The following is a 27,666-nucleotide window of genomic DNA, read 5'->3' on the forward strand; positions in this document are numbered from 1 at the left end:
CTTTGAAAGTCACAATAATTAATCACAAATGGAAACTCTCTATATAGCTCTGGTATTTTTTAAAGTTGTGAAACAATCATTCTCATTCTTGGTTGAAACCCTTCCCATTGCAATAACCAACACTTCAGGTGTCATCAGTATCAAGCATGAGCTGCTACAGGCACGTCAAGCCCATAGGGGGCTCGTCACGAGGGGGTCATTTAATAGGTAGGACGTCACTTTGGAGGCCATGTAACAAAATTCACAGTTTCATACAGGTCTTGGCAACAAGTGTCCCTGCTACAGGCCTTTCTTTCAGAGACTTGGTGCCATGCTGGGTAAGAATTAATTTTAGTGTGAGCACATCAGGCTCTGGTATGTCCTTGTGTATGGGGGTGACAGACTGCCAGATCTGGAGAGGCTTTGGTTGGCTGAGGACTTCACTTTCCAAGGGGCAGTGCAGCTGCCCAATGATAGCCTGCTGTTGTTAAGAAGCACTATTAAACCAGTATTAAAAAGCCCCATTGCAGGATGTGTGCAAAGGCAGTGAGGGCCACATGGGGCTAATAAGTCTCAGCGCTGGAGCCCCTCATGTGCACATTGTGCGGCTTTAGTCCTCGGACTGCAGTAGTTCATTTTTGTTCTTGTCCAAAGCATCCAAAGCAGTATGGAGGCTTAAAGTGCCCACACGTGTCTCAGTTGCCATTGTCTACCGAGCAGGAACAGCATGTTTTAAGTGCAGTTTTTCTCAAAGCTAGTGGCCATGCTGACTACCAGCAGAAAGCTGTCACTATGTGCCTTCACCTGCATCCGCCTCTTCTTCCCAGAGCTGGCTGACTGTTTTGTGAGAAACTGAACTTACAATGTCCTTCTACTAGCAAAACAACAAGCGAAATGAAGCTTTTCTAATCACTCCTTTTCTCCAGAGCTGCTTCTGGATGGTATTTATTACTTGTGCTGTCGTCTGCAAGCATGGTGAATGCAGGAGGTTGGCACCTGCAGGCCACGCTCCGGCAGTCGGCCAGCCCAAGCCATGGGCTGCCCTGAGGCCATGCGAGGTTGGCAGCTTGGCAGCCACAAGCTGCAAGGGGCTAGCTGCTCCTTACAGCAGCTGCAGTGGCCAGCAGGAAGCAGTTAGAGCAAAGGCGTTACAGAAGGTCCTTCATACTTTCTGGAAGAAAAAGAGAGTTGCAAAAATTTGACATAAGCCTGCTATGTGCCACTGATTGCTGTCACATGGAAACATATGGAACCCTGCTGTTGAGTACTGACGAGTAAACACATCCAGTTGTCACCATCTGGCCAAGTCTTGAGGTTTTGAGAGCCATTGTGAGTAATATCCAGGAGTGAGATTTCCTTTCTAGGGAAAGGGTCCTGATCAGATTTGCAGTTAGCACACAACTGCTTATCCGGGAAGTATGCTCTTCCAAGTCTTGTTTACAGTAATCTGGTAACTCCTGTTTTACAAAGAACCTTTGTAAAACTAGTGGAGACTTGCTGGAAGTTCTCCGAATATGCCTGTTAAGCACTTGAACTTGACTATTAGGGGAAACATCGTGGTAGAGTAGAAAGAGTGTGGTATTCATATGCCAGGCAAATGCATGGGTGTCCTGTACAACCGTGGGGAACTGATTTGTTGCTCCCTCACTGGTGTGTTTCCATGGTATAGTTATGCTGTGTGTCATGGGATTTCAATTTCCTTAAATTTGGCTAGCTCATGTATCATAGGGGTATCACTGTGGCAGCACAACTGCTAATTAGACTAATCAAGTGTCTTAAGGGACCTGGTCAGGTTTGTCAGCTGGCTGGGAGCCCTGAAAGTATCTGATGCAATGATACGTCGAGACTGAAACAATCTAGATTCAACAACAGAAGATTTTGTATCCCTAGCAGTGTTATTGCAGTGCATTAAGCTCGATTCCACTAAGTTGGTACAATGTGAGAAACCAGGGAAATACCTGGGTTGTTTGTTCACAGTAAACTCTGTGTTTATAGCTGTAAGCAGCAAGCTGCATTTTAGGTCATTGCCATAAATTGTGCTCTAGTACATCTCTGTGAGTGGCAATGTGAACACAGTAGCATGACCCTATGCGTATTGCACTTGCAGCCTTTTTTAGGATATAGATACACTTGCAGTCTTTGCATGTATCTATAAATGATTAATGGTGATTCCTTGCCTCTTAGGAGAGTTAGGTTGTGAGGAACTGAAAAAATAGGGGACTGGGAGAGACTTAGGGATACTGGCAGAGACTTAGATGTATACATCCCTGAAACAATTAGGAAATGCAGGGTAATGATGGTTTTGTCTCCCACCCCCGGTGAGACATTGCAGTGACCAGGTGGTTTTGTTTCAGGCTGCCTACCAACTTAATATAATGAGACAAAGGGATTTTCAGGAGGGTGGCTTATCTCTACATGAACGCATCTGAGAGATCACTTAAAATCTATTAATGGTGAAAGAGATTAATGACCACATTATTATAGCTATCTTATTAAAAATCTCACAAACTGATAGATTTACTGCAATATGATATAGCACAACAATGCAATAAGCTTACAAATACCTATTTTTATGCAGCCTTATTCAATCTCAGTGGACTGAAAATTGTGTTTCTGGGACCAACAGTGTATCCCCTTCTATTTGGCTTTAAATCCATGGTTTAGATTGAGGATATAGCATATTTGACCTAGAATCAATTCTCCTGGTAATATTCCTCTCGGCTGGACATGCAGAGCCCTGTCTATTAAGAAGTCCTCCTTTTTCATGTTTCATATATTATTCAAAATTCCCTTAAGTGAAGAGTGTGAAAACATTTCTGATCACGCCAAGTACACACCTGAAAATTCTAACTCAGCACTTAGAAAGTCCCCTAATAGTCAAATGTCCTCTCTGGAAATGGGAGATCTGCAATAAAAGTGGTAGAGTTTGGCTGTTGTTTTCCAGTTGGTTGGTTTGAATGATGATGAGTCTTTGCTGAACTCACAGTCTTGGAAATGTACAAAACATAAATTAGAAAACGTACAGGCGGAGTGCTCACTTCCAGCAAATCACACATTTTGTGACGGGGTGGGATAGTCAGAGATTAAACACACTTTCTCCCAAGTTGTATAAATAGTGAATATTTATTTATTTAATCATTTACCTGTTAAATAATAGCACTACAAGAAAAGAAGAAACCATGAGGAGAAAATCATCCTGTCATACAGGAGTTTGACAACATTAAAATCTCACAGAGAAAGTGGAAAGTAAAAGTTGTGTTGAAAACAGAGCAATATATTTATTCTTATTTCATTAGGTTATGCATACAGTAAGCTTTGAACAAAGATATTGTGGATAAGCATAAGTGTATGTATAGGTGGGACATTCAGTCTTTTATTATATGTGGCAGCGTTAAGCTTTTGCTGGGATTCATTGACTTCTGAGACTTCCCTGGGAGACTACTGTCCAGTGAATGACATTTTCATCCAAATAGCTACCTGCCATTTTTTTGGTCTTGGCACAGCTTAATCTCTTCTGCCCATGTGTTACTACTGGATCTGGATTGTTCTGCTTGCATCTTGCTCAGTCTCATGTAGCACATCTGGCAGTGCTGTGGTTTGCCGAATGACAAGTCTCGCGCTCTTTTCTTCCAGTTCCGCCTGGTGGTAAAGACAGCACTGAAGCTGCTGCTGGTGTTTGTGGAGTATACCGAATCTAACGCACCGCTTTTAATCCAGGCAGTGTCAACAGTTGATGAAAAGAGAGGTGAGTACCCTTACTCAGGGCTGCAAAATCCCAGCACCACTGAGACCAAGGTGGCATTTTGTCATTGATGTCAGTGATTTTAGGGTTTCTGTTGTGTTTTCTGCTTTATGTGCAATTCCCTTGATTTCTGTATCAAAATCACATTTTAAGTATTCATACAATTTAAGATTGTTTTGAGCAATGAATTATACTGGAAAAGTAAGGAGTGAAAAGCTGAAAAACCATGCTGCTTCTGATATACCGTAGTCATTGCTTCCCCTTCCCTGCACCCTCAGGCAATGTAAGCCCCATTGCATATCCTGACCTTGGAGGCTCCTCTGGGCCAGGCCATCTTTCCACTTCCTTCTGAAAAGAAGCAGTCTGATTTACAAGAGAAAATGATATCTAATCAGCGTAATCCCTTTGAAGAGAAAGACGAGGTCAGTAATAGTACAGGCTTTATAGTAAAAGCAAAACCATCTGTAGTTACATTAAAATAAAGCCCTTGAGCAGATATTATACTATGAAATCTGTTACCCTTCAGGCTCATGAAAAATACTTGAATATGCATACCGTATTTTTTACAAATAAATAGAACAAAAATGGTTCTTTCTTATCCTTCCCACAAAGCTAATGCTAAGCTCCCAGGGCAGTCTCTCTTGATGCAAAACATTCCTTTGCCTCAAGGAGAGTTTTTGAGGTTGAGAGAACCATTGTTGTGGTCTCAAACACATGGAGGTTTAAAGCAAGATCCCCTCGGTGGAGCAACTGCCTCCATGCTGAACTTGTTTGAGCAACTTGATATGGTAAAAGTGAAACAAAAAAGTTGGGGGATGGGGAGAAAGGGGGTGCCAGAAATAGGAGAAGGTAGCAAGATTTTGCTTTCAACTATCTAGTGTGTTGAAAAGACCATAAAAAACAACCCCCAAATTGTTTCTCATGGTAGGGGAGCAGGCAGAGATAATTCAAAATCAATGTAACGCTTCTAAATGGTATACTCTTCAGGTTGGCTTTCTGTTTTGAAATAAAACCAATAAGCCTTACAATGTCATAAGCAGAAACGTAATCACAATATTCATGTAATTGTGAGTTGTATGATTTATTTTTACAGCCATTCATAGCATTTCCTCAGCTCTCTGAACTCCCTAGTATACTCAACATGTTCAAATTGCCATCTGCTTACATGCAAGTAAATCTCATTAAAGAAAAAAGAGAGTAAGTAGGACCCTGAACATACCGTGTGCTGTGTACTCCCTTCTGTATCTGTAAAAGTGCTGCAGGCAAATATTTCCATGCCCCAAAGCAGTAAAACTTCAGTATCAAGCTAAGACATGAAAAAAGTCATGCATTAGTTCAATGGGTTATTTTTAGGAGTACAAGAAGAGGGTTTGGGGGGAATTCTCATACCTGTGGGTTAGCGGAACTCTTGTCCATACTAGCCGAAAATATCCAGTTTATCCTTTTTTTTTTTTTTTAATAAGCAGTTACGCTTAGCTACGAAAGAGATTTTTTTTCTTATTTTTATTTCCATTTTTATGTCATCAGTGGAATAGCCCTTTGTTTTTAGCAATGAGAGGTCTATGTTTTGTATAACATTTAGAAATGGTGCCTTATAACTGAAGGGTACCTGCCTTTAATGACTGATTTAATGGAATAGAAATAAAGTGGAAGAATAGTGATGTGCCTTTTCTTGAAACATTGTCATAAATCTTGCAGTTATATAATTAAGTTTAGCACTGCTTTGAAAAAAGTCCAATGTTTCATGTACATACAAGGTGATGAGATATGACATAATTCCTCAACATGTGTACCACACATGATTAACATAAAGAACCCCATAATAACTCAGCCTTGTTTCAAAGTGATCCCATCTGTGGTTTCTACGCAAGAATACATCCATATGCAAGCTGAAGTACAAAGATCTATGGAATTGTCTGCTTTACTCTCAGATACAAGCAGATTATAAGTGAATAACTGGATGGTCCTCATCATGTACAATGTAGGTTCTAGTTATATTTCCATATAGATTCCTCCCCCCAGCTTCTTCTTGTTTCGTAGCCCCAGTGGAATTTGATCTCTTTTAAGGTTAAGCATACCAGGACTGTATGGGCTCTGGAGAGCACAGCTGGCGTTGCACTGTGCTGTCTGGGGCTGTTTTATCACAAGCATTTTTTAGTACAGAGATTAAAGCCCAGTGGCTGAACTGGACACTGAAGCATTCTGTTTGTGAATTATGTTTCTGCTACCTGACTTATTGCTGAATTATTTAAGTGTCTGACGTTATTAGTTCTCCCCTTTTCCTCCCATTTTGCACACTGTAAGATAACCAGTAAACTAACGCCCATCCTGTAGCTGTGATGGAAAGCTATACGTTCACACATATTTAAAGAGCCATGAATAAAAGATATTGAGGTCTTTCCAAAAGTCTTTCTGTCCTGTGGCACCTAGAAACTGTCTGTGTGTTGGTGACAGTCCTCATGTATGGTTCCTGCCTGATGCAAAGTTTTTCATGCTTTGTATGTTATGTGTGCATCCTGTGTAGTTGTGATGTAAAAAAATGTGTAAGGCATGAATGACAGGATGAAACTAATCTCTCTCTCTCCTTTTTTCCTTTTTTTTTTTTTTTTTGTGATTCATTTGCAAAAACTTTTAAAGGGGAAACTGAGAAAAGATCAAGACTTAAAACAATGGGTGACATTATTCAGTAGACTGTATTCATTTAATATATGCTTAACTGTTAAAACCCCTCGTTTCTCCATGTGTTGATGGACCATCCGTGACTACTCAGAATGCTGTGGTAGCATCATGGTTGAGGCCCCAGCCTTCCTGACAGAGTTGCCACAATAATAGCTGGTACCAATGAGAAATCTGCAAAAAACAGTTGAGCAATTCCCATTTTACCCAGTAGAAGGCAGGAGAACACACACAAAACTCGACCTTTACTGTTTTACTTTAGTGAGCCTGTTTCATCGCTCCCAGCAATTTTACCACGAGTCCTACCTGGAAGTTGTAACTTTACGTGAACATCACAGTCTGCTCTCACAAAAAGACATAGGATGCTACATCGTCATCCTTTTACATCATGATCAGGTGGAGGAGACAGGCTGGAAAGTAAACCTTTTTGACAGTTGGCACACAGAAATTATTGCTCTATTTTTAAAAATAAACTTCATAACATAAATATTAAATGAATTTACTTTTTTTTTTTTTACTAGAAATACATGAGTTTAGGTTTTCCATAATTTGTTATATTCAGACCGTCGCACAGATAGGAGCAAGTAGTAGCTTTTAGCTCTGCACACTAGCTTCCTCAAAGGTTCCTCTCTGTCTATAATCAGAGAGCTTTTAATATATTGCAAGTACCTTTCTAAAGCAAAAGAGAAAATACACATCGTGTTTTTTATATCTTTTGTATGAGCCTCATTGTTTTACTACAGCAGCCCATGACTTTTCTAAAGTCACCAGTTTTTGTAATGCATGATTTTCCAAAGTATCTTTCACAAAATCTTTCTAGGCAGTTCGTACTGGAAGGTGAAGGAGTTTTATTGTTTTTTTTTCATTTAGCCACATTACCACACAAAAAAAATGTGGCTTGGAAGTTGTTTTTTTTCATGTAGACTCCAGCTTATGGACGCATCTTTAAGTGATGACTCTCCAGGAACAACATATTTGGAAATCCAACCTTCAGGGCCTGTGTGTGGATGAGAGGAGAAACCTGCTGTAGATCCACCCATGCCTCATGCTGCTGGGATCATAGGTTAGAAACTAGAGACTCTCATTAGTGTGAGAAGGAAGGAAATGGTGCAGCTTTCAGACCAGAACTGCCTTGTCCCCAAACTTGTAGACAGCATTATGTCTTATTTTGTGTTTATTTACTCCTTGGCTGTTCAGCTTGAGATGATAATGAGGAAAACAGCATTTGAAAAGAAGGGTTTAATCTGGTACAAATTGGAGTAGCTCTGTCAAAGTCGTTGTACAGCCTCCTGGTGATACCAATTGGGGAACAGATTGAATTTCAGTTGAAAAGAATTACAGATGTAAGCCTAGATTTTAGAAGTTGTCTAAGGTTAGTAACAGTGTCCTAATTAAAGAATTCGAAGGATAAATGAGCTATTACTGGGCTGCCTTGCTGGCTTTTTTTTTTTTTTAATTGTGGTCTGACACAGAGAAGCAGCATGAGTAGAGGAAAGCTTTGTCATCCATGCATGGAAACAGCAAGGCAATCCTAAAAATACTCTGTTGTGATAATGGAGAAGTATACAGACATCCAGGCAAAAAAAATAAAATAAAATAAAATAAAAAACCAGGATATTGTCTTTAGAAAACAGAATAGGATTTTTTCACTATGGATAAAACCTGTCTACAAAACAAAGGGGTATTCCTCTAGAAAGACTGTCACTGAATAATGCGGTGTGGATTAAATAATTAACTTTTCATGTTGTTGGCAACTCACTTTTTTTCCAAATGGCATTGTTAAAAGTCAGGCTTGTACAGTTTCCCCATTTTGTTTCTCTGTCTTATTTTCTTCCATTTTTATTTTTCACTAGAAACCACAGGAAGACATTTTTGTAGTGAGGATATCATTCCTGCTGATCATATATCATTTGTGAGCCGAGTGAATTTGTTCCACATGTCTTTTGAATATGTACTGAACAAAATGTCTGGTAATATAGAGAGTCTGTTAAAGAGGTGTCTAGTGTGTTCTCATTACAGCAGTGTACTGAAATTAGTACTTAATCAGTAATGCACATAAATACTTTCTGAGAGATGAGAGTGAATCCCCTCTCCTTTGATTTTGCTTGAGATAAGGAAGCTCTGCTTTATTATTCAGGAGAAAAGATCAGAGAATGTCTCAAAAGTGTGGGGAAAAGAAAACAGGAGAAATACTGCTGTCTGTGTGTTCATTACTAGACAGTTTTTCACACAGCACGCTGCCACTGCTTTGAAAATGGATGCTTGGTTAGTAGAGATCCATGTCTGTGCAGCAGGATATATCTGCATGTATGCGAAATAGCGTCACAAATAAGCAGTGGCCGTAATTACTGCGAGAGCAGTGCAGAGATTTAACCTCGGGGTCACTGATCAGTCAGCAACAGGTTGTTGGGATGAAACATTTCCTTTTTACTGCCTGATTGTATTCAAAGTGTTGTCATCATTATAATTTTTAGGGGGTGTGATCTGCTAGAATACTCTGCATTTTTCTCCTTGAATTCCAAGACTCTCGCAGTTACGATCTTTTAGGTGAATTGGGCATCTCTACATTAGGATTAGTTTTCTGATTTTTTCTCCCAGCCTTTAACTTTACTCCAAACAAAATACTGATTTGTAGTCTTTCGTTACTTATTCCATTTTCCTAGATAATTTTTTTTTCCTGTTGAAAATGTTGCCATCTGCCTTTTAGCCAAATTAAATAGAATGGTTTTATAAGGTGCCTTCCACACAAGACATTATCTTGAATCTGGTTGGCATTTCCTGCCTAACTTGTTTGGTGCAATAACTTGCTAAAGCCACGTGGGTTTTGGCAGCAGATAAACCTGCAAATGTATATTGAGCATACAAATGCAAGTCAGGCAAATACTTCATAACTAGAAGCACAAATTTTGACCTTACTGAGTGAAAAAAAAATTAGATAAATGTATCTGAAAGATCCATAGAGGGGATTCTTATTAAAAATAATACAAGTAAGAACCACAGCAAAAACTTTTTTTTTTTTTTTTTTTAATCTTACACGCAACCTGTAATTTGGGAAAATTGTCTTTTTGTTTGTCACACTGTTTGTCACACTGTTTTGTTAACAGGACTTATCTTAATGCAGTGTAACTCAGTAATATCACTAGGAATGTAAGCAACAAACACACTGAAAGAGTAGCATACAGACTTCTGTGTAAGATTTATCTAAGCCTGTGGGAGCCTACGATAGGTGGGGTAGAATTCCTCCCACACAATTTTTAGAAGTTCACTGTTGATTGAGTGGGCTAACAAAGTTTCCTTCATCATCGAGGGAGAGAAATTAGTAGCTCTGGGGAAAGTCTGCCTGACATTTTAGAAGCCTGCCTCAGGATGTACTATTGCTTTCGCTGACCGTATTTACTTGGTCCTCCACAGAGTAGGGCAGACTGGAGAGGAAGCTGCAGATCCACTTGATCCACTTGATCTTCCACTTGGCCACATCATTCCAACTCGTGCTGCCTCTTGGACAAATGTTGCTACAACAGCTTTCCATTTTGGTTACCTTTACTGATGTTTTCTTCTTTATCTCTAGGAGCCAAGCCATGGTCCAACATCATGGAGATCCTGGAGGAGAAGGATGGGGTTGATACTGAACTACTGGTGTACGCAATGACCTTGGTTAACAAGGTTTGTTTGCTTTGTTACTATTACTTGTAGCGATGACATTAGTATTTTCAGTTGCATAATACTGGTCTGTATTGAGAATATATGACAAAGAAGACCTGTCTCAAAGAAGTTGCAGGACCAGAGATGTTACAGTCACCCAGAGGCAGCAGCTGGCAGCAGCAGAATTGCTATTTTGCTCGTTGCTGTGCATAAACATATTATGACATGATTCCTCTTCCAAAGCTGGCACTACAGTGCAAAACAAAACTCAACAAACTAGCTTAACAAATTACCCAGAAGATAATGAAAGCAAGTACTGGTGAAAAGATCAAATGCTCACAAAGGCTTGCGTTGTGCACAGTTTTCTAGTTCCAGATTGTTTAAATTATATTTTTTTTTCACTGCAAACCAAGTATGGTAAATTAAACAGGTCTGAGAGCTAGTGAGAGTGTTTCCACTTTAAAAACTGAGATAAAAACATGCTTTGATTTTTTCTTCTTTCTTTGTATTTTCTGGTATCATTTATTACAAGTAGTAGTTCTGCAGTAAAATCAAACATTTTCGGAAGTACTCACTTGAGCGATGTGGATGGAGAAAATGAAAGGCCTGCAAAAGTTAGAAATTTATGAGTGTGAATTCCTTAAAAATTAGCATCTAGTCCTCTAATTCTAAACAAATCCTAGGATGACTAAAATTGAAAGTAAATCTTTTGAAGAACACAGAAGGTCAACATACTACTAGAAAATCAAAATAACTTTGTGTTTTATAATTATACTTAATAGGTCAGAGAATATTATTATTATTATTCATTATACTCATTTAAAGATCCAGAGTTTGTCAGTGGAGGTCATATACCAGGATGACACCTTTCTGTGCTTGTGGCTGGGGCAATGGGATGTTCTGTTTGTTTGTTTTTTAATAAAATGGTTTCTTAATGGCTGGTATTATCCATTCAAGATGCCTGAGAAGGCCTGATCTCTCCCAGTGACATCCCTGCTGTCACTGTCCTTTTACTTAGAGCTGCCCTTGCGCCTGCTTACATGGCAGTGAAAATCCTCTTGACTTTTAAAGACCATCTTACGTATTGACATGCTCGCATCTCCTGCTTGTTATGCTTTTGTCTGTAGCTGCTATTAAAGCTGAGGCTACTAGTTTTTAATGTTTCTGTTCTAAGCCTTGATGTATCATGTACTGATTCCTCTGTCTGAAATAATTCCCCCTCCTCCCCTGCCCCCATTGTAACTACCTGGTGTCTAACTTTCAAAAAATTGTTCTATATTAACTCCTTTGTCATCTTATAGTTAATTTATTTAGTCCGAGTTTTTCACTACATTTAAAGCTATTTTTAGGAGGAGGTAGTTCTTTAAAAGCAAACAAAAAGAAAAAGCATCTCACAGTCAAAGGAGTTATGAAGATCAAGGAATAGAGGAATCCCACAATGCCACACTTGTAATTACGATCTGGCTTATGGACAGTTTTATGATGTTTTTAATGGGATTTTTTTTCATGATTATAGAGAAAACAGCAAGCAGCATGTCACAGTTGTAATTTTTTTCCCCCACAGAGAATACAAAGAAGGCTCAGATGGTTTCAGCTTCTCCAGGCAAGGAATTGTCAAAGTTTTCAGTGCAGGCAGAAACTTCATGGGGAATTTATCTTAAGGAAACATACTTCTCCTACTCCATTTTCTTTTTCCATGTATACATTTACAGATTGCTTTCCTTACTGCTCAAAAACTGATACAAGAATTGTACCAATCCTTTTATCCTCATTCTCTCCTTTGTTGACGCTTAACCAATTTACTTATGCTACCATTTCATTAACCTTCTCTTAATTACGGGGGATTTACTCATTAATGAATCTCTAAAATTAGATTGATCTCAGTAGATATAATTCAAATTCTGTATAGTCCCAGTCTTTGTTACCTTCCTTTGGTTAGTTCGTATGGTCTGTTAGATCTTACTCTAATCCCTACTTTCTTTATTTTTATTGGTTGTTTCCCATATGGCCCTTTATTGGAAGTTTTACTGAGGTCCAAATAGATTAAACACTTTATATTTCCTTTTACATATAGACACACACACACGTACATAAATATATAAAAACCCCCACTCACCAAATGTAGAAATTGAATTCTGTGTTAAATTCAATTGGCTTTTCTGTTTACTTCCAGACTTTCACTTACATGTAGTTTTTTTAAATTTGCTACAAAACCTTTCTATTATTGTCATTATACCAGTAGTTTTGTAGTTGTAAAATTACTGATGACTTTCTTTTTACCTGTTTTTTAAGACTATGTTTGTTCTCTTGTATTATACAATATTTTTGTTTTAAACAGGTAGGTAAAATTATTACTCAGTATGTAAAAATTAGTATGTTTTAGTGTAGCCAGATAAAGCACTGAATGCTTTTTAGCAGATCCAGTATACGACAAATTTAAGTACAAGCTTCCAGGCCAGTGATTAGCAGTGGGAGCTTAGAGTGCCACCCACCAGTGGTCCAGCAGCAGCAGCTGGAAAAGTCCTTTCGCAGGCCAGTGTGGTGTTAATGCAGCATCTGGCACATCCTTTCTTCAGTGACCTGCCTTAAGGACATTGCAGCTGCCACATTGGAGCAATGATCTTCTTACATCCTGTGTTCAGCATTGGCAGCAGCAGATGTTTTAGAAGAAGTTGTGGTTCTTGGGAAAATGCATGCATGAGACATGCTTCTTCCTATCCCAAAGCAATTGAAAACTCGGCTAATGCCCTTAAGTGTGTTTATTTACTACGTAAATTTACTGTGTTTTTCACCAAAGCATGTAGGATTTAGATAATATCTCTCTATATAGTGTGTGGGCCCATTATTGAAATCCAATCTGTTGGATGTTTGGTAACCAGAGCAGTACTTTTATGTTATTTGGACTTGCATGCAAAGCATGCACACCAAATACATTTAGTTGGACTTTCTGTTGTCTGTATTCTGTCTGCACCACTGCTTAGTGCTATGAATATTTTCTAAATGACAAAAGGCACTATACTTATTAATTTTGCTACCTAATGTCATCCAGCAATACACATTTAAAAAATCACAAGTAAAAAGAGCCTTTCAGTCTGAAGCTAGGAATAGGTTAGTGCTAATTTACATTTGGCTTTGTTAATAAACAGAACTGAGGACAGGTCGAGATAAGGTTATTCTGCTGTTACCAGTTTCGTATGTCGTCTAATAGGATTTATCATGTAGGAAAACATTTGGCTTGTAATTCCATAGAACTGTTGTGGGTTTTTCTTTTCCACTGCCCATACAACTTCATCAGTTTCTTGCCTTTTTCCGTTGGGACAGTTACAGTTAGTGGTAGGTAAAATGTATTGTTTAGGCTTTGGTAAAAATGTGGTTAAGAAGATATATCAAGCTCAAAACTCTCAGGCTAGGTTTTTGGTTTTAATTTAGTTCACCATTCCAAAAGCAGCTGCTTGAGAGGGAAGAACTCAGTGTTGTGCAAGCATTCCCATAACGTCCTGAGAGCAACTTGCACAACTTGCACAAACAAATAAAACAATCTTAATTCAGGGATGTTTCCTCAAACCAAAACTGGATAGAGGCATAGGAATGACTCTTGACATTCTTATTTGGTCTTCTTTTGTAGACCTGAATTGTAAAGAGTTTGAGATTTGAAGTCCTTGTTTTCCTCTAAGCTAGGAGTACCACAACAAAATTCTGCAACAAAACAAAGACTATGGTTTAAACACAGTTCTGCAAGTGGCTCTATTTTAATCCTGCGGTCAGGTTTTCATTTTTTAGGGTTGCTAGGTGTCAGTTTAGGAAAGGACAAAATGTACATGCTATGTATTACCAGCACCATTCAGGAAAATTTAGTTCCATGGTCTTCAGTGGGTTTTAAACAGAGGCCCTAAATACTGTCCTGGACAGACGCAAATGTTTAATCAGATCCTAAACATATCCTAACACTTTATTAGGGTTGTGCTAAGCATTCCTCTTTATTGTGCAACTCACTAGATAATCATCAGACAATAGTCCTGCAATGACTGAACAAGAAACACAGCTTGGCACATTTCCCAGTGCTTCATTTCATAGGAAAGAGGTGCTTAAACAGGGCAGGGTATGTCGGCTGTCTATTGCTCTCTCTCGTTATTCATGTAATTCCAACCAATTTTTCTGAATGTAAAGTTTCTTGGTAGAGGGAGGTAGCCCAGAACAGCTGTTCTCTTTTTCACTTTGCTGCTCAAAGCAACTTTGGGAAAGCCACACTCCAGAAAAACAGAGCACAGTTCATCCCATCCTGGTCATGAGAAGCTGAAACTCTCTGGAGTTGTCTGCTTCTTGCCTGGGCTCTCTCTTTTTCTTGCTCTTTCTCTCTTCTAGTGGAAGTATAGATAAGTTACTTAGCTAATTAAATAGCTAGGAGAGAGGAAGCTACCTCATCACGAGTATCTCTTTGGAGAGCTAATCCAGAATAACTGTGTTGCTTCCAGACTGCACTCTCCCTTGTTTTGCAGTAGTGGTTCTGGATAGACTGATGCTCACAATGTGCCACTCTACAAGAAGGCTACAGTGTATGTTCAGTAGTTCCTGCTCAGCATCAGCAGGATTAGACTCATTTTTCTGCATCATCCATAAAGAGCAGTTAAAAATCAGCACAAGCTGAGCAGAAAATAATAGCAAACCAAAATAGTTGTGTTTTCTGTTGATTTTGTGTATGTCTGCAGGACTGGTGAAGTTCGCTCATGCTCTGTTCAGAACTGTGCAATGTCCATGTCCTCTTCCCAAGCATCACTCTGCAGTACACTGTTGAGTGGCTTGATTCAATCCCTCTTGCTACGTGCACTGCAGTGGAGTGTTTAAAGTACATGGTATACTGCAGAAGACCGCCTTCCATTTCTTCTCAGTTTTTTGTATTCACCAAAAAAGGAAAAACAAAAAAAGTGCTTTCTCTCTTGAATATAGAGTGGGCACCATATAAAGCTCTGAATTCGAAGAGTTTATTTTCAATAGCTGTTGTTACTGGCATTCTTTATTTTCTAGTGTTCTAATGCTCCAGTGTCACTGGTAACAACTTACCCCATAATCAGGAATCTGTAACACTTTTAACATTTTGTTGGAGCTAAGAAGTCAGCATACCTTTAGTAAGACTTTTAAAGTTGAAAGGGAGGAAAGAAGTCAGTATCTCTGTAATATAAAACAATTTGTGCGTTGGGAGAATGACCTCTGCTGCAGGTGTTGAGAACAGTAGGCACATGGTGCAGGATATTTCCTGCTGTCCTGACATCACACAGCTGTGCATTTGACTTTTTCTTCTTAAGGCCAAAGTTACAAGAATCAGTAGGAAATCAGCTTCACTGGTTTTAGCTGAACCATTTTTTTCTCTCTCTTTGCTTTTATCCTTGTGTTTGATGCTTTAACTTTCTCTGTTCTTTAAATCTGTACTTGAATGAAGCCAGGAAGAATCCAACTGTGTATTTTAAAGACCCACATTTTCCATACTTTCATATGAAATAACAACATTGATTTGTTTTGCCAATTATTCATTTTTCTACACAGTGCATCGAGTTGTTTGTTAAAAGCTGTGCCACTTGTTTTTTATTTTCTAGCGGTGTCTCTAATCCCACATCATGGTTTCGTTTTATTGAAATCATACATAGCACCACTTGCCACCCGCTTTTAAAAACCTTTGTTTAATTCTTTTCAAAACAAACAGATTTAAATGTTTTTCCTTTGATTCTTAGACGCTGTCGGGGTTGCCAGATCAAGACTCTTTCTACGATGTGGTGGACTGTCTGGAAGAGCTAGGCATTGAAGCTATTTCACAGAGACACTTGAACAAGAAAGGAACAGACTTGGACTTAGTTGAGCAATTTAACATTTATGAGGTAACATAACATGCCCTGTTTTATGCATCTTACAGCTTGTGCAAACTTCAAAGCCTAGAGGAGGGGGGAATGTAACCTAGGTGAAATTCGGTTATCTATTTTATTTTAAAAGAAAAACATCTGGCTGCTAGAAGTATTATACACATTCATATACGTGACCTGCTACAAGTATATAGCTGCTAATACAGATGCATTTCATACTAATGCTGGGGTGTACTCCAAGGCAAAGCAGCACATTTACTAGCCTCTTTAGAGGCAGTTCTGCCTGCAATTAAAACTTTCTTAGACTGCTAGTTACACATCCTCTCCATATGCAAACGTATTCGGATCATGAAAAAGGTTCAGCTGAGCTTAGCTTCACAAATACCACTTGTTCTGTAGCTGAATATCCAGCAAGTCCTTGTTTATGAGTTTACACTGGACCAGATCCTGTGCAGTTTGCAGCAATGAAGTAATGAATGACTCCACATTCACCACCTAGGTATAAAATAACTACTTCTGAAATATTTATATACAAGGGTAGGATATCCAGTTTCTTAATAATTAGCCTCAATTTTCAGACTTTGGGAAGTGTTGGGAGTGGGGAGGTCTAGGCTGCAGTCAGTATAATGTAAATGTGAATTCATATTCTGATGTGATGAAATGAAATGACTTTATCTCCATCCAAGTCCGGCGAAGGATGTGGTAGATTTGATTCTCCATTTTCTTCATCAGCTCTACACCCGTGCCACTTCACTAACTTTAGCAGAGTTACTTTTTATATAGACCAGACTGCAGGAGGACTGTCAGGCCAGAAAAAAAGGAATGTGAGAATGAGAGGGTTCCATGTTCTTCTTTTCTTATTGTTAGAGGCATCAGCTCGTAATGTCCTTTGTAAAAAATGATTGTTAAACTTAAAAACAAATTTTTTTTGTTTATGCTGTGCCTACTGAAAGACCTGATTGCAAAATTATCAGTTTACCTAGTTGCATACCAGCTTTTTCTTGATAACCAGATTAAATGTAGACATATCCACATACATTCCTTCTTTTTCTCCCAAATTTGTGCTTTATCTGAAAAATCTCTCCTTCACACTTATATAGATTTTGCACCTTATGCAGAGATATCCCACTTCCCCAACCGTCATTTTGTCAAAGTGTCTTCTAGTAAAAATTACCAGAATAAGAGGACATAGAAACAAGAAAATACGCATTTTTCTGGTCACCCACATATGCCTTTCCTTTACCTCTTCCTATGTGAATGGATACTTCTTAAATAAAGGTTGCTTAATCTTTATGCTGCATTTCAGATGAGACCCACCAGTAATTTTGTTGTTTCTGCTAGCAGTAGCTCTCTTTATGTACCCTAAGGTAGCACTTCTTTTTGTCTGTTAGAGATGTGTCACACTGGCATTTCAACGGCATGCCATAATTCAAGCTATTAGATGCTGCTGTGGTGGTTTAACGTGAATAGGTAGCTAACTCCACCACACCCCTCCCTGACTCTCCCTCCTCATCAAAATTTTTTTTATGATGAAAAAAAGCTCATGGGTTGAGATAAGGACAGGGAGATCACTTACCTATCGCTGTCATGGGCAAAACAGACTCAGCATAGGAAAATTGATATAATTTATTGCCTATTGCCTACAGACTAGAGCAGTGAGTGCTTTTAGTGAAACTAAAAGCAAACTAAAAAAACACTTTCCCCCCATCCACCCTTTTCTACCTCCTCTCCTCAGGCAGTGAAAGTGAAGGAGAATGGAAAATGAGAGCTGCAGTCAGTTCATAACACTTTGTCTCTGCCATTCTTCCCTCCTCACTCCCTGCCCCTGCTCCCCATGGGGTCCCTCCCACGGGATGCCGTCCTTCCCAAACTGATCCGGCATGGGCTGCCCACAGGCAGCAGCTCTTCAAGGACTGCTCCCATATGGCTTCATACCACGGGGTCCATCCCCCAGGAGCAAACTGCTCCAGCACGGGTCCCCCACGGGCGGCAGCTCCCCCCAGACCCCCTGCTCCTGCGTGGGCTCCTCTCCACGGGCTGCAGCTCCGGCCCGGGGCCTGCTCCTGCGGGGGCTCTCCATGGGCCGCAGCCTCCTCCAGGCCACCTCCACCTGCTCCACCGGGGGCTCCTCCACGGGCTGCAGCGTGGAGATCTGCTCCGTGTGGGACCCGTGGGCTGCAGGGGGACAGCCTGCTCCACCAGGGGCCTCTGCACAGGCCGCAGGGGAACTGCTGCTGCCTGCCTGGAGCGCCTCCTGCCCTGCTCCTGCTGCACTCATCTGGGGGTCTGCAGGCCTGGTGCTCATTCCTCTCTCCCAGCTGCTGTCACACAGCTTTTTTTTTTCCCCTTTCTTAACTCTGCTCTTCCAGAAGACCATCCAGCTCAGCTCCCTAGCTCAGCTCTGGCCAGCAGCGGGTTGCTTTGGAGCCGGCTGGAGCAGGCTCTGCTCTGACATGGGGCAGCTGCTGGGCCCTGCTCACAGAGGCCGCCCTTGCAGCCCCTCTGCTACCAAACCCTTGCCACGTAAACCCAATACAGCTACATCCATGTTTTGTTCCTGGACTATTTCCAGTTGATGAGCTCCCAACCCATGTCAGAATTTTCTGTCAAATGTCATTGTGGCCATGCACAATGCATTCTCAGCATTGTTCTTTCCTTATATAATGCATATGTTCCTCTGCATCGACAGTGCTTCTGAACTGGCAGGAAATGCTGAATTTTCCACTGAATGGCATAAGAGAAAGTAATTATGCTAACCTAAAAATTGGGAAGCTTAGAGGAGATGTGTGGTCTGTGTGTTTTGCTTTTAATCCATTGTGGTATGCGTTCACAGAAACAGTTTTGTTAGTTTCTTTTCCTTTGTTTAGTTTGCAGAGAGATCTATAAAAATGGAGACCTTAAAGAGGAATGCAGTTATGTATGCATCTGCTGTTGGTTGAGAATAAATTACAGCATTATCCTAAAATACTAGCTTATCTTTCACTCACTCATTACCAGTGGCATGTCTGAACATCAGGAAGTGTTCAATTGATCAATGCATAGGAATTTTTCTTTTGATTTCAGCAGAGCCAGGACTTCACCTATGTATTTTAGAAGGAAGTAAAGAGAGCTAGATGTCTAGCACTGCTTGGATTCCTTGAAAATTAAGTCCTTATAAATAAATAAATAAATATAAAATAAATAATAAATAAATAAATAAATATAAATAAATATGGCATAAATATATCTGTTGTTACAGGCCTTGTACTGTTCCATACAAGATGTGCATAATTCCGTGTATAATTCCATTATTAGAGCTGCTACACTGCACTAATGGATAGATAACAACTTAGAGGGATATCTGTAGAAACGGTGCCTCACTCATGTTGAGATCAGATATTTTTTAAAGATTAATTGTGAAGACCTAAGGTACCTATAGGATGCATATCAGAAGCTTTGCCTTTCTTTTCTCCTCAGATGACACTGAGACACGAGGATGGAGATGAGAGCGCTGACCCCCCGCCCAGTGGGCGCAAGGACAGAAGAAGGGCCAGTCTGGGCGCCAGTGAGCGAAGGGGCTTGGAGCGCCGACGGAGCCGCAGACACTCGGTACAGAACGTCAAAAGCACTTTATCGGCCCCTGCCAGTCCATGCAGTCAGTCGAACCCCAGCTTCATGCTAGGCCATGGGCAGCGCGTTGAAGGTCTCAGTGAGAGGTAGGTGCCTGAGCTAAGGAATGGGCCCTCCTTTCCCCCTCTTACTTTCCATTATGTTCATTGCACTTTATTAATCTGCTAGCCTCTTTCCAGCAAATTGGAAGAAAAAAAAAAAAGAAAAAAAAATTTGTAGGTGACTTGATTTACCTACATACCCAAGTTCTTTGGCACCATCTACCCTAAGTAAATGGACCCAAACAATGGTAGGTAGAGCGTTTGATTTGGGGAACTAACCAAGGTTAATATCATCCATTGACAGATTTTATATTCAATATAGAAACATAACGGGAGGTTGTAACAAGGGTAAAGTCACATTAATGCAGAGGTAATTGCCCTGCTTTTGTTACCGTTCATTGATTTTTTTCCCTTTGGAAACAGCATTCCAGCATAAATATTTTCCTTTGAGGCTACACTGTATTAGTGAATGTATCTGATGTTTTATAATTAACAAAAGAGAGACAGTAATGACTAGTTGAGGAGCAGTCTGCATCACTGGAGTCAGTCAGAACTAGCGTCATTGCCAGTACCATTACACTTGGCTTGGGCTATGCATGCTTAGAAAAAATGGGAGCTGCAGATCCTCAGCACGTCTGAATACCACACAAGAGGGCTGGAATTAATTTTGCCTAAGTTAGATGTCTGATCAGCTTGCCTCCCTTTGATGTCTGTGGAGTGGAGCAAGTGCTTGTAAGACTTAAGTTATCTAATGCGTTCTACATGTCTGAAATTTCAGCTAAGATGAATCATGCTGTGAAACTAACTATTTCTCTCTTTCTACTATAAAGGGAATCTGGCTGGCTAGCTCACATGAAGATATGTTTGCTGCAGATAGCTAAAGCTGGCCATGTCTGTCATCCAGTGGCTCAGGGTGCAATTTGCAAAACCAAAGTGTGCTCTATGAAGAGTGTTTCCTGTGTTGATTATAACATTTGGGAAGTTCTTTGGGGGTTTCTGTTGGTTAGCACTGCATGGAAACTTAGAGCCCTAAAACCCTGTATTACGTATAAAGCTGCCCATCTTACAGAGCAAACTGAGTTGACCAAAGTTTAATGGCTTCTGTCAATAAGAAAATACAAGACTCCAGATAAACAGTAGTTGAATGATGTGTATCACAGAATGGCTTTTTTTCTTTCTTTCTTTTTTCTTTCTTTTCTATTTTTGTTTGTTTGTTTGTTGCCATTTGGCAACACGTTCATGCTTTTCCATCACATCCTATTGGCTGGCTGTTTAGTGAGCTGGAGGCCAAGAGCCACATGGTCTTACAGACTGATGATAAAGATGACAGTGCATTGGAGGCTGAGTTTAAAGCATTTTCAGTGTGAGTACAGCTGGGGGTTTCAGCTGCTCTGTGTAGAAAGCCTTGTGCATGATCTTGTGCTCTGTTTCATGACTTACCAGTGTGACTGGGAATCTATCAGCTGATGTGCAGCAGATGTCATTGATTTGTTAAAATGACGAGCTTGGATTAAAAATGAGGGACTGCTTCAATTCTACAAAAATTGTTGATTCTCTTACTGTAATTAAACAAATACAAGTTGTGCGTTTAATACTAATACATTTGCTCACTGTTAATGTTTGCTTGCTAGTTTTATTTTGCAGTCTTCAGTAATTCCTAATGAATTTATGTTTGAACTGATTTTTGGTAGTGAGTCAGTAGAAACAAGGCAGATTAGTTTTGTAAGTTCTTCCAAGTATTTTTTTTCACCAGCATAGCATAATTTCAATAATTATTTTCTTTTTCTGAAAAAATAGCCACTTCTACTCCACTTCCACCTGGAAGCTGACATAATTTAAAGCATAATTTAAGTTTAAATCCAAGAAATAAATCTTCACTTAAAAATTTACAGACATGTACTCGTTTAAACACTTATTTCAAGTTTAATTTCATATTGAAGTTGTTCTAGCAAATTAGTTTTTCCCCATGAGTCATTACAGACCAAAGAATACTTTTTGGTGCCCAAAGATGCAAGTTCTGTGCCCAGTGAAATGTTCTAAGTTGCCATAACAAGAATCTGTCTGTCTTGGCTCCTCTGTAAGTCCTGCTGGGTTTCTGGTAAATAAACTTTTCAGCAAAGCTGATTCCGTCATTCACACTTTTAGTCTGTTCATCTACATAAATCTGTAATTGAGGTAGGAAGAGAAAAAACATCCTTTCTGCTTTATAACATCCCAGTGAGTATCACAACTTTCAGGGGAATAGTCCGGGTGAATGAAACTATCTCTACACCTGACAGCTAAAAAGGGACCAAAAATAAACAAAAATATTGAAATCAAATGACTCATACAAAGTTTTTGCACGTTTATAGAATTTGAATTAACTGTAAGTTGAAAGAAGTTTTTATCTCAGCAGTGTTCCTACTAGAATCTTTAAGTTTTCAAACTTGAGCATTCGGTCACTGAAGCAACATTTTTTTTTTGATTTAAAAGATTTTAATAGAACACCATAAGTTAGGCCTTACTACAATTTGTAATGAAATTTTAAAATTGTAAGTTAAAATATGACATCCTATGCTTTTGTCAAAAGAAATGCTTGTTGTGCCCATTCTGCTTCCATCACTAGCGTTGCAGAGAGGAATCTGTAAGAATCAATTAAAAATATTTCTTGCCTCATAAACTGGAAATATCTTTGTTCATCCAGGAAAGATCTGTCTTTTGCTATCAACTTTCTTTTAGTTCATAATCCTAGTGCCTCTCAAGGAAGGAAAAAAGTTTGCAATAAGGTTTTGCAGTGCTGTATTTACAGAAATAAATTCTGCAAAAGAGAGTTCAGTCTCTCTACTCCTTCACTACATTTGCTTTACCAGTAGCAAACATGTTCATGATAATTTTATTGTGTTGCTCCTGCTGGTATCTAAACTTTGTGTGTGGTTGCAGATTTCTGTGTCTGGTTTTACTGTGGATTAGCACCATCAAGTTCAGAGGAATTGCTTCTGATGGGCATGATTAGAGATTAAAATCACACTCCTACACAGTTTTAGGCAATATTCTTGGTTATTTTTGGACTTCACTACCAAAATCAGTAGAAGGTTCAAGTTCTTCCTCAGCATTCTCCTTCCCACAGTGTTCATGTTTCTTTTCTTTCTAACTCCATCGGCTGGTTTGGCAGTTACTTTGCTTTTGTTTACCACATCAAACAGGTTGTCCACAGTCATCTGCTTTGTGTCAACCGATAAGTCTTCCAAAAAGAGAAAAATCCATGATGCCGGTAAAACAAAAAAGACAATATTGGCCAAATTCTGTTCTGTCTCACAATGCTGTATATCCAGAAAAGCTGTCTGAAGTCAATGGAGTTGCTCTGATTTACGCCAGGCTAATTGAGAGCAGACATTGGGTTTTGAGCTGGGAAAAGTTGACCGTAAATGCTAAGGGCAAGCAAAAGGAAAACTTGCAGGCCTTTTTCATCCATTTGGCAACCTTCTTCCAAAGTATATGTATTGCTTTTTTACTTGTGGTTCAAAACAAATAAAGACCTAAGTCTGCTTTGTGTTAAAATAGTTTTCATGGAGAGTGAAACCCAGCTTAATGTGTCAGTTACAAAGTAAATAAATAAATAAGTTGATAACTACTAAATAAGAAAGGCTGAAGGTTACTTTAAGGATACATAGCTGCTGCAGCATTCTTTAATTGATATGTTTTACCTGGCCTGGCCACCACCAGGTTTGCTTCGGTCAAAACTCCTTTCTTTTACCAGGATGGCATACAGCGCCCTAAAGCCTGGGGGCACGTTCTGTCCTGTTAACGTATGACACCAAGTGTTTCACTGAGGGCACCTCCTAAGGTTTTGTGCCCTAGTCCAAATTCAGTGCTGTCAATCTGTGGTCTAGCATTCTGTTTCTTAAGTGGTAGACTTTCAAGAACATTATTTCATGGTTCTTTTTTGTGTGTGTATTTTATTTTATTTTATTTTTTTAAAAGCTAGCTTTTTCCAACCACACAATGGATAGAGTCAGGGAAAAATGTAAGGAGTGGCATAGTACTTAACACTAGGTTGATGTTTTTATTGTATGCAGTGATTTCTGGCTATATAAGTCTTCAAACACAAATTCCTATCTTTCAGTCTCATTGTGTCTAGCTTTGAGGGAATAGAAGGCATGTAGTTTGGGAGTTCTCAGTGCTGTCTTGCTGGAACAGGTGCTCTGCAAGAGCCCTATACATACAAACCAGAAACGACAACAACTCCCAGTTTTTTGAATGAGTCTGCTTCTCATTTTATGGTGCAGTTCCCTTGATCAGTACTGCACAGAGACCATCCCTGTCTCTCTCCCTCGGTGTCCCATTAAAGCTGCGTCAACCAGACTTAGCAAACATACTCAGGGAAGCTTCTATGAGATTTACACCGACAGCTCTTCCCAGAATTTAACTGAATGACTCTCAAAGTTTATATTCAAAGACCTTGTGGTTTATAAAGATGTGAATAGCTAGGATTAGATATTTACCCCACTTTGCTACACTCTCTGCTGTCTTCTGTTTTTTGTTTTTGTTATGTTTTTAAAAAATATTTTCTTCCATAGCTCAGAATTGGTTTATATCATTAAAAAAATGCAAAAGATTTATGAGGACTGGTCACTATACATATTCCTGTGGAGATACCTAGACCTTGGTTAGGAGTTCTGTGTCAGTATTGCTTGGAACCTAACATCGAGATCTGACTGACCTCAGATCAGTCCCATCAGAGTGGAGCCTGCACCCTGACACAGCGAGAGAAACTGGATTTCACAAACTGTCTTTTTTAGACTATGGAGCAAAAAAGGCATAAGGAAAAGCAAATGTTTGGGTTCACCTGAGCTTTCCAGATATTTTAATCTGAAGAAACTTGGCCTTCAGGAGGCCATGTACTGAGAAGGAAACAAACAGCAGAACACCCAACAGGAAATTATGTACCTACCATGAAATATAAATGTGCTGAGCCTCCTAAGAAAGACTCTAGGAAACAAGGTGCTTTTTGCCTTATTAAAACTACCTTAGATATGCTGGGTCACTACGAAAGAGCAGCAAAGTTAGAAACTCCCTGGTAGTAGTGTTAGGGTCCTGCCTGGCAGGCTGTGATGACTCTTCCTCTGAGCAAAGAGTAAAATGGGGAATTCCAAAGTTTCCTGCAAATTTCCAGGGTAGTTGGACACAGCACTGTTGCATGGTGCATACTGAACTCAAGGACTTTCACACCCTTTATAATCCCAGAAAAAAAATGGAAAATTGTTGTCTAAACAAAGTAAAGCTGTGCTGAGAAGCCATAAGGGTCTTTGTTAGAAAATACATGTTTCTGATGCTTGAGGATTGCTAAGATTCAGGAAAGGATCTTGATGCTATTTTAGTTTTACCAGAAAACAATGAACATAGCTGAGCTGAAGCATTTTTTCTGCTCAACTTCAGATTCCTGTCGAGTTTCTAACCAACTGCACAGACCTTCGTTTGGCTATTATACCCCATTAACTGATTATTCAATTTGCTTCATGTAGAGCCAGGCCTGCAGGGGTAGTTTGCCCAAAATACAGCTGAGACTTCTTAATTTTTTTTAAAACGATTTTCCATGTTTTCAGACATCCTAAACCATAACTAATCTTTGATTTTCCATAGCATTTACCATGGCAAAATTCTAGTTTTTGTCATAGCGTTTTAAGATCTGGTGACTTTCCACTACACTATGTGAAATGTTTCGATTATGTAAATACTTATGGCTCTAAATTGAAGTGCTGGGTACAGTGGTAGGTGGATTTTACTTTCCTTTTTTTTTTTTTTTTTTTTTTTTTTTTTTTTTTTTTTTTAGGATGGATACATTCCATGTCTCTTAGAGTTGCTGTCAGAAATACAGTTAGGTATGAAACAGCAAGGAAGGGAGACTCATTAGTTAGCATTAATGGAGGACTTGGGTTCTGGTACAGATAGTAAAGGCCCAGAAGAGAAAAAGAATTTATTTTTATTGGTTTAATAGGATGAACCAAATGTATGTTTTCCTAGATATTTGTCCTTGATTCCTGTTTTTGGTTGTTTGAAGCAGCTGAAGCACAAATCTAGACAAAGAAAACATTTCCAGGACAAACACTCAGCCACATGTGTGGATATGCTAGGGATCCATTTAATACATATGTGTGTGTGATCTGAGCCTCCGAGCATTTGCGGTGGCTTTGAAATAAAACGGATTCTATGAAATCATCAGTTACAATGATAACTATAGAGAAATTAACTTATTCACATTTTAATTGGTGTAGGCAAAAATGGCAATGCGTTGTAAAAGCAAGGGTTTTGGAAAGGAGATTTATGTGTCAAATTAAACAGATTTGTAAAGTAGCATCTGTTCACAGCATCCAACCTTTATCAGCCTTTGACAACAATAACATACAAAAAATGATTTATTAATGCAATGCTTGTTTTGAATTTTGGGGCAGGGAGGCCACATTTACTTCTTTCATGTGGGTAGGGTTATGTGAGGCATGAAGTCAAGCAGATCTGAAAGGAGGGTGAACAAAAAGGTGAAATTTGTGATCTTGTGCTTTGTAAGAAAGTCTTGGTAGCACCTGTAAGGAATGCATTAGAAATGAGACATCAGAAAGGTTAAGAAAGGTTTTCTTTTACATTCATACCATAAATATTCCATTCATGTATAGATTAATTTCTGGGTAATTGCTTTTTTTTTTAAAAAAAAAAAAAAGAAAGAAAGAAAAAGAGGAAGAAGTTATAGCTTGATGAGTATCCCATGTACTGGTCCCATTACTGCCTCAGTTTTATACCAGTAGTATAAAAGTCATCCAAATTTAAATACCTCTGTAGAAATGTCAGGTTTCATAGTAGGGGGTTGCTATTTACTGTTTGTGGATCTTGTTGGAAAGAAATGTTGTATGCTTGGTATACATGCAGAGGCCAGTTGACAGCACTGGACTTTGCGGTAGTAGCAATGGTAGATTTCCCGTTTGAATTACAAAATGAATGAAAAAAAAATACTGAGCATTAAGTGATGTTATGACTGCATGGCAAATGCAGGCACAGCATGCATGCTGTGAATGCATGTATGCTTAGTCTTTTTTTTTACGGCATATTTAGCTTCGATTAACTACCTGAGGAAATGTAACACGGAACCAGGATTTGAATCCTTGTCTCTGGAGGCCAATGGTAGTGTCTGAGGGACTGGAATCTGTGTCTCAGATAGTTTACCTCCCCAGTGGGTTTCCAGTATTTGTAAACATGATTCTCTGATGCCAGGAAAGCTTTTTTACACGTGTGATGTGATGGGAGGCAAAAAAGACAACAAGTTGGCTGGATGCCAGTTCCAGACCCCTCCCTTTGAAGTAGGGGGCAACAACAGTGACCTTGAGGTGTCAACCAACGTGCAGTTCCAAGCTCTGAAAACACCGTTTCTTCTCTCTTTCTGTATATGTTTCAGTATTTATTGCCCCCAAAGTCTGTCTACATCATGATTCTGTTTCTTTACCTCTGCTGCTCATATAGATGTAAAAACAGCTATGCTGTCTGGTGATCAGACAGCTGGGACTCTTGAACTCTTTGTGCAGCCTTGCCAGTATCTTAAGCAAGACTCTGCTGTCTTGTTCTGCTTTGATGTGTCCTATATAAACCGACTGCAGCAATGAAAAAAGTGTGGTGCATTACCTATGTATTATTCAGGTGTGAAAAGTTCTTACTGATCGTATTTTAGGGATAAGAAAATAACAGTAACCTAAAGATGAAGAGCAGTGTAATATGAAGGCATGGAGAACACATGTACTTTACATTACTTGTGATTTTTTTCTGACCAGTTCTTTTATTTAGGGCAGAAATACCAGGATAATTTTCCTTTTGACATTTTTAATGATGCATTTTAGTTTCCTTTTTGTACAGAAGGCCAAAGTTTGAGGCTTCACAAATAACTTGTTTTCCATACCATTTCATGCGTCTTCATCTTCACATAATTGCACCAACCACAACAGTCTATCACATGTAACTGTGGAATGGAATTTGGGTGTTTAATAGGTGGTTTCTTTTGTTTTTAATGGAAGAGGAAAGTATTGCTGTTTCTTACAAAGTAAGAAATGATGAATTTAAATTATTAGCACTTTCAGCTTTCACATGAAAGACTAGTTGAATCTACTCTGGC

General features: G+C 39.2%; 1 protein-coding gene across 9 annotated transcripts in view; it reads left to right on the top strand.

Moving 5' to 3' along the window:
- The window catches only part of FHOD3 (formin homology 2 domain containing 3), a 415,825-nt gene that overhangs the window by 281,413 nt on the left and 106,746 nt on the right, over window positions 1-27,666 (top strand). For 8 of the 9 annotated variants that reach the window (XM_080583581.1, XM_080583582.1, XM_080583585.1 and 5 more), the window contains exons 7-10: window positions 3,613-3,724; window positions 9,966-10,060; window positions 15,763-15,906; window positions 19,345-19,583. In XM_080583581.1, coding sequence (XP_080439707.1) covers window positions 3,613-3,724; window positions 9,966-10,060; window positions 15,763-15,906; window positions 19,345-19,583 — 590 coding nt within the window. Of the gene's footprint in view, window positions 1-3,612; window positions 3,725-9,965; window positions 10,061-15,762; window positions 15,907-19,344; window positions 19,584-20,814; window positions 20,902-27,666 lie in introns of all 9 variants that reach the window. The other variant, XM_080583589.1, reaches the window with a different exon arrangement.

The sequence above is a fragment of the Anser brachyrhynchus genome (genome assembly GCF_964034855.1).
Source record: "Anser brachyrhynchus genome assembly, chromosome: 2".
Classification (NCBI taxonomy): domain Eukaryota; kingdom Metazoa; phylum Chordata; class Aves; order Anseriformes; family Anatidae; genus Anser; species Anser brachyrhynchus.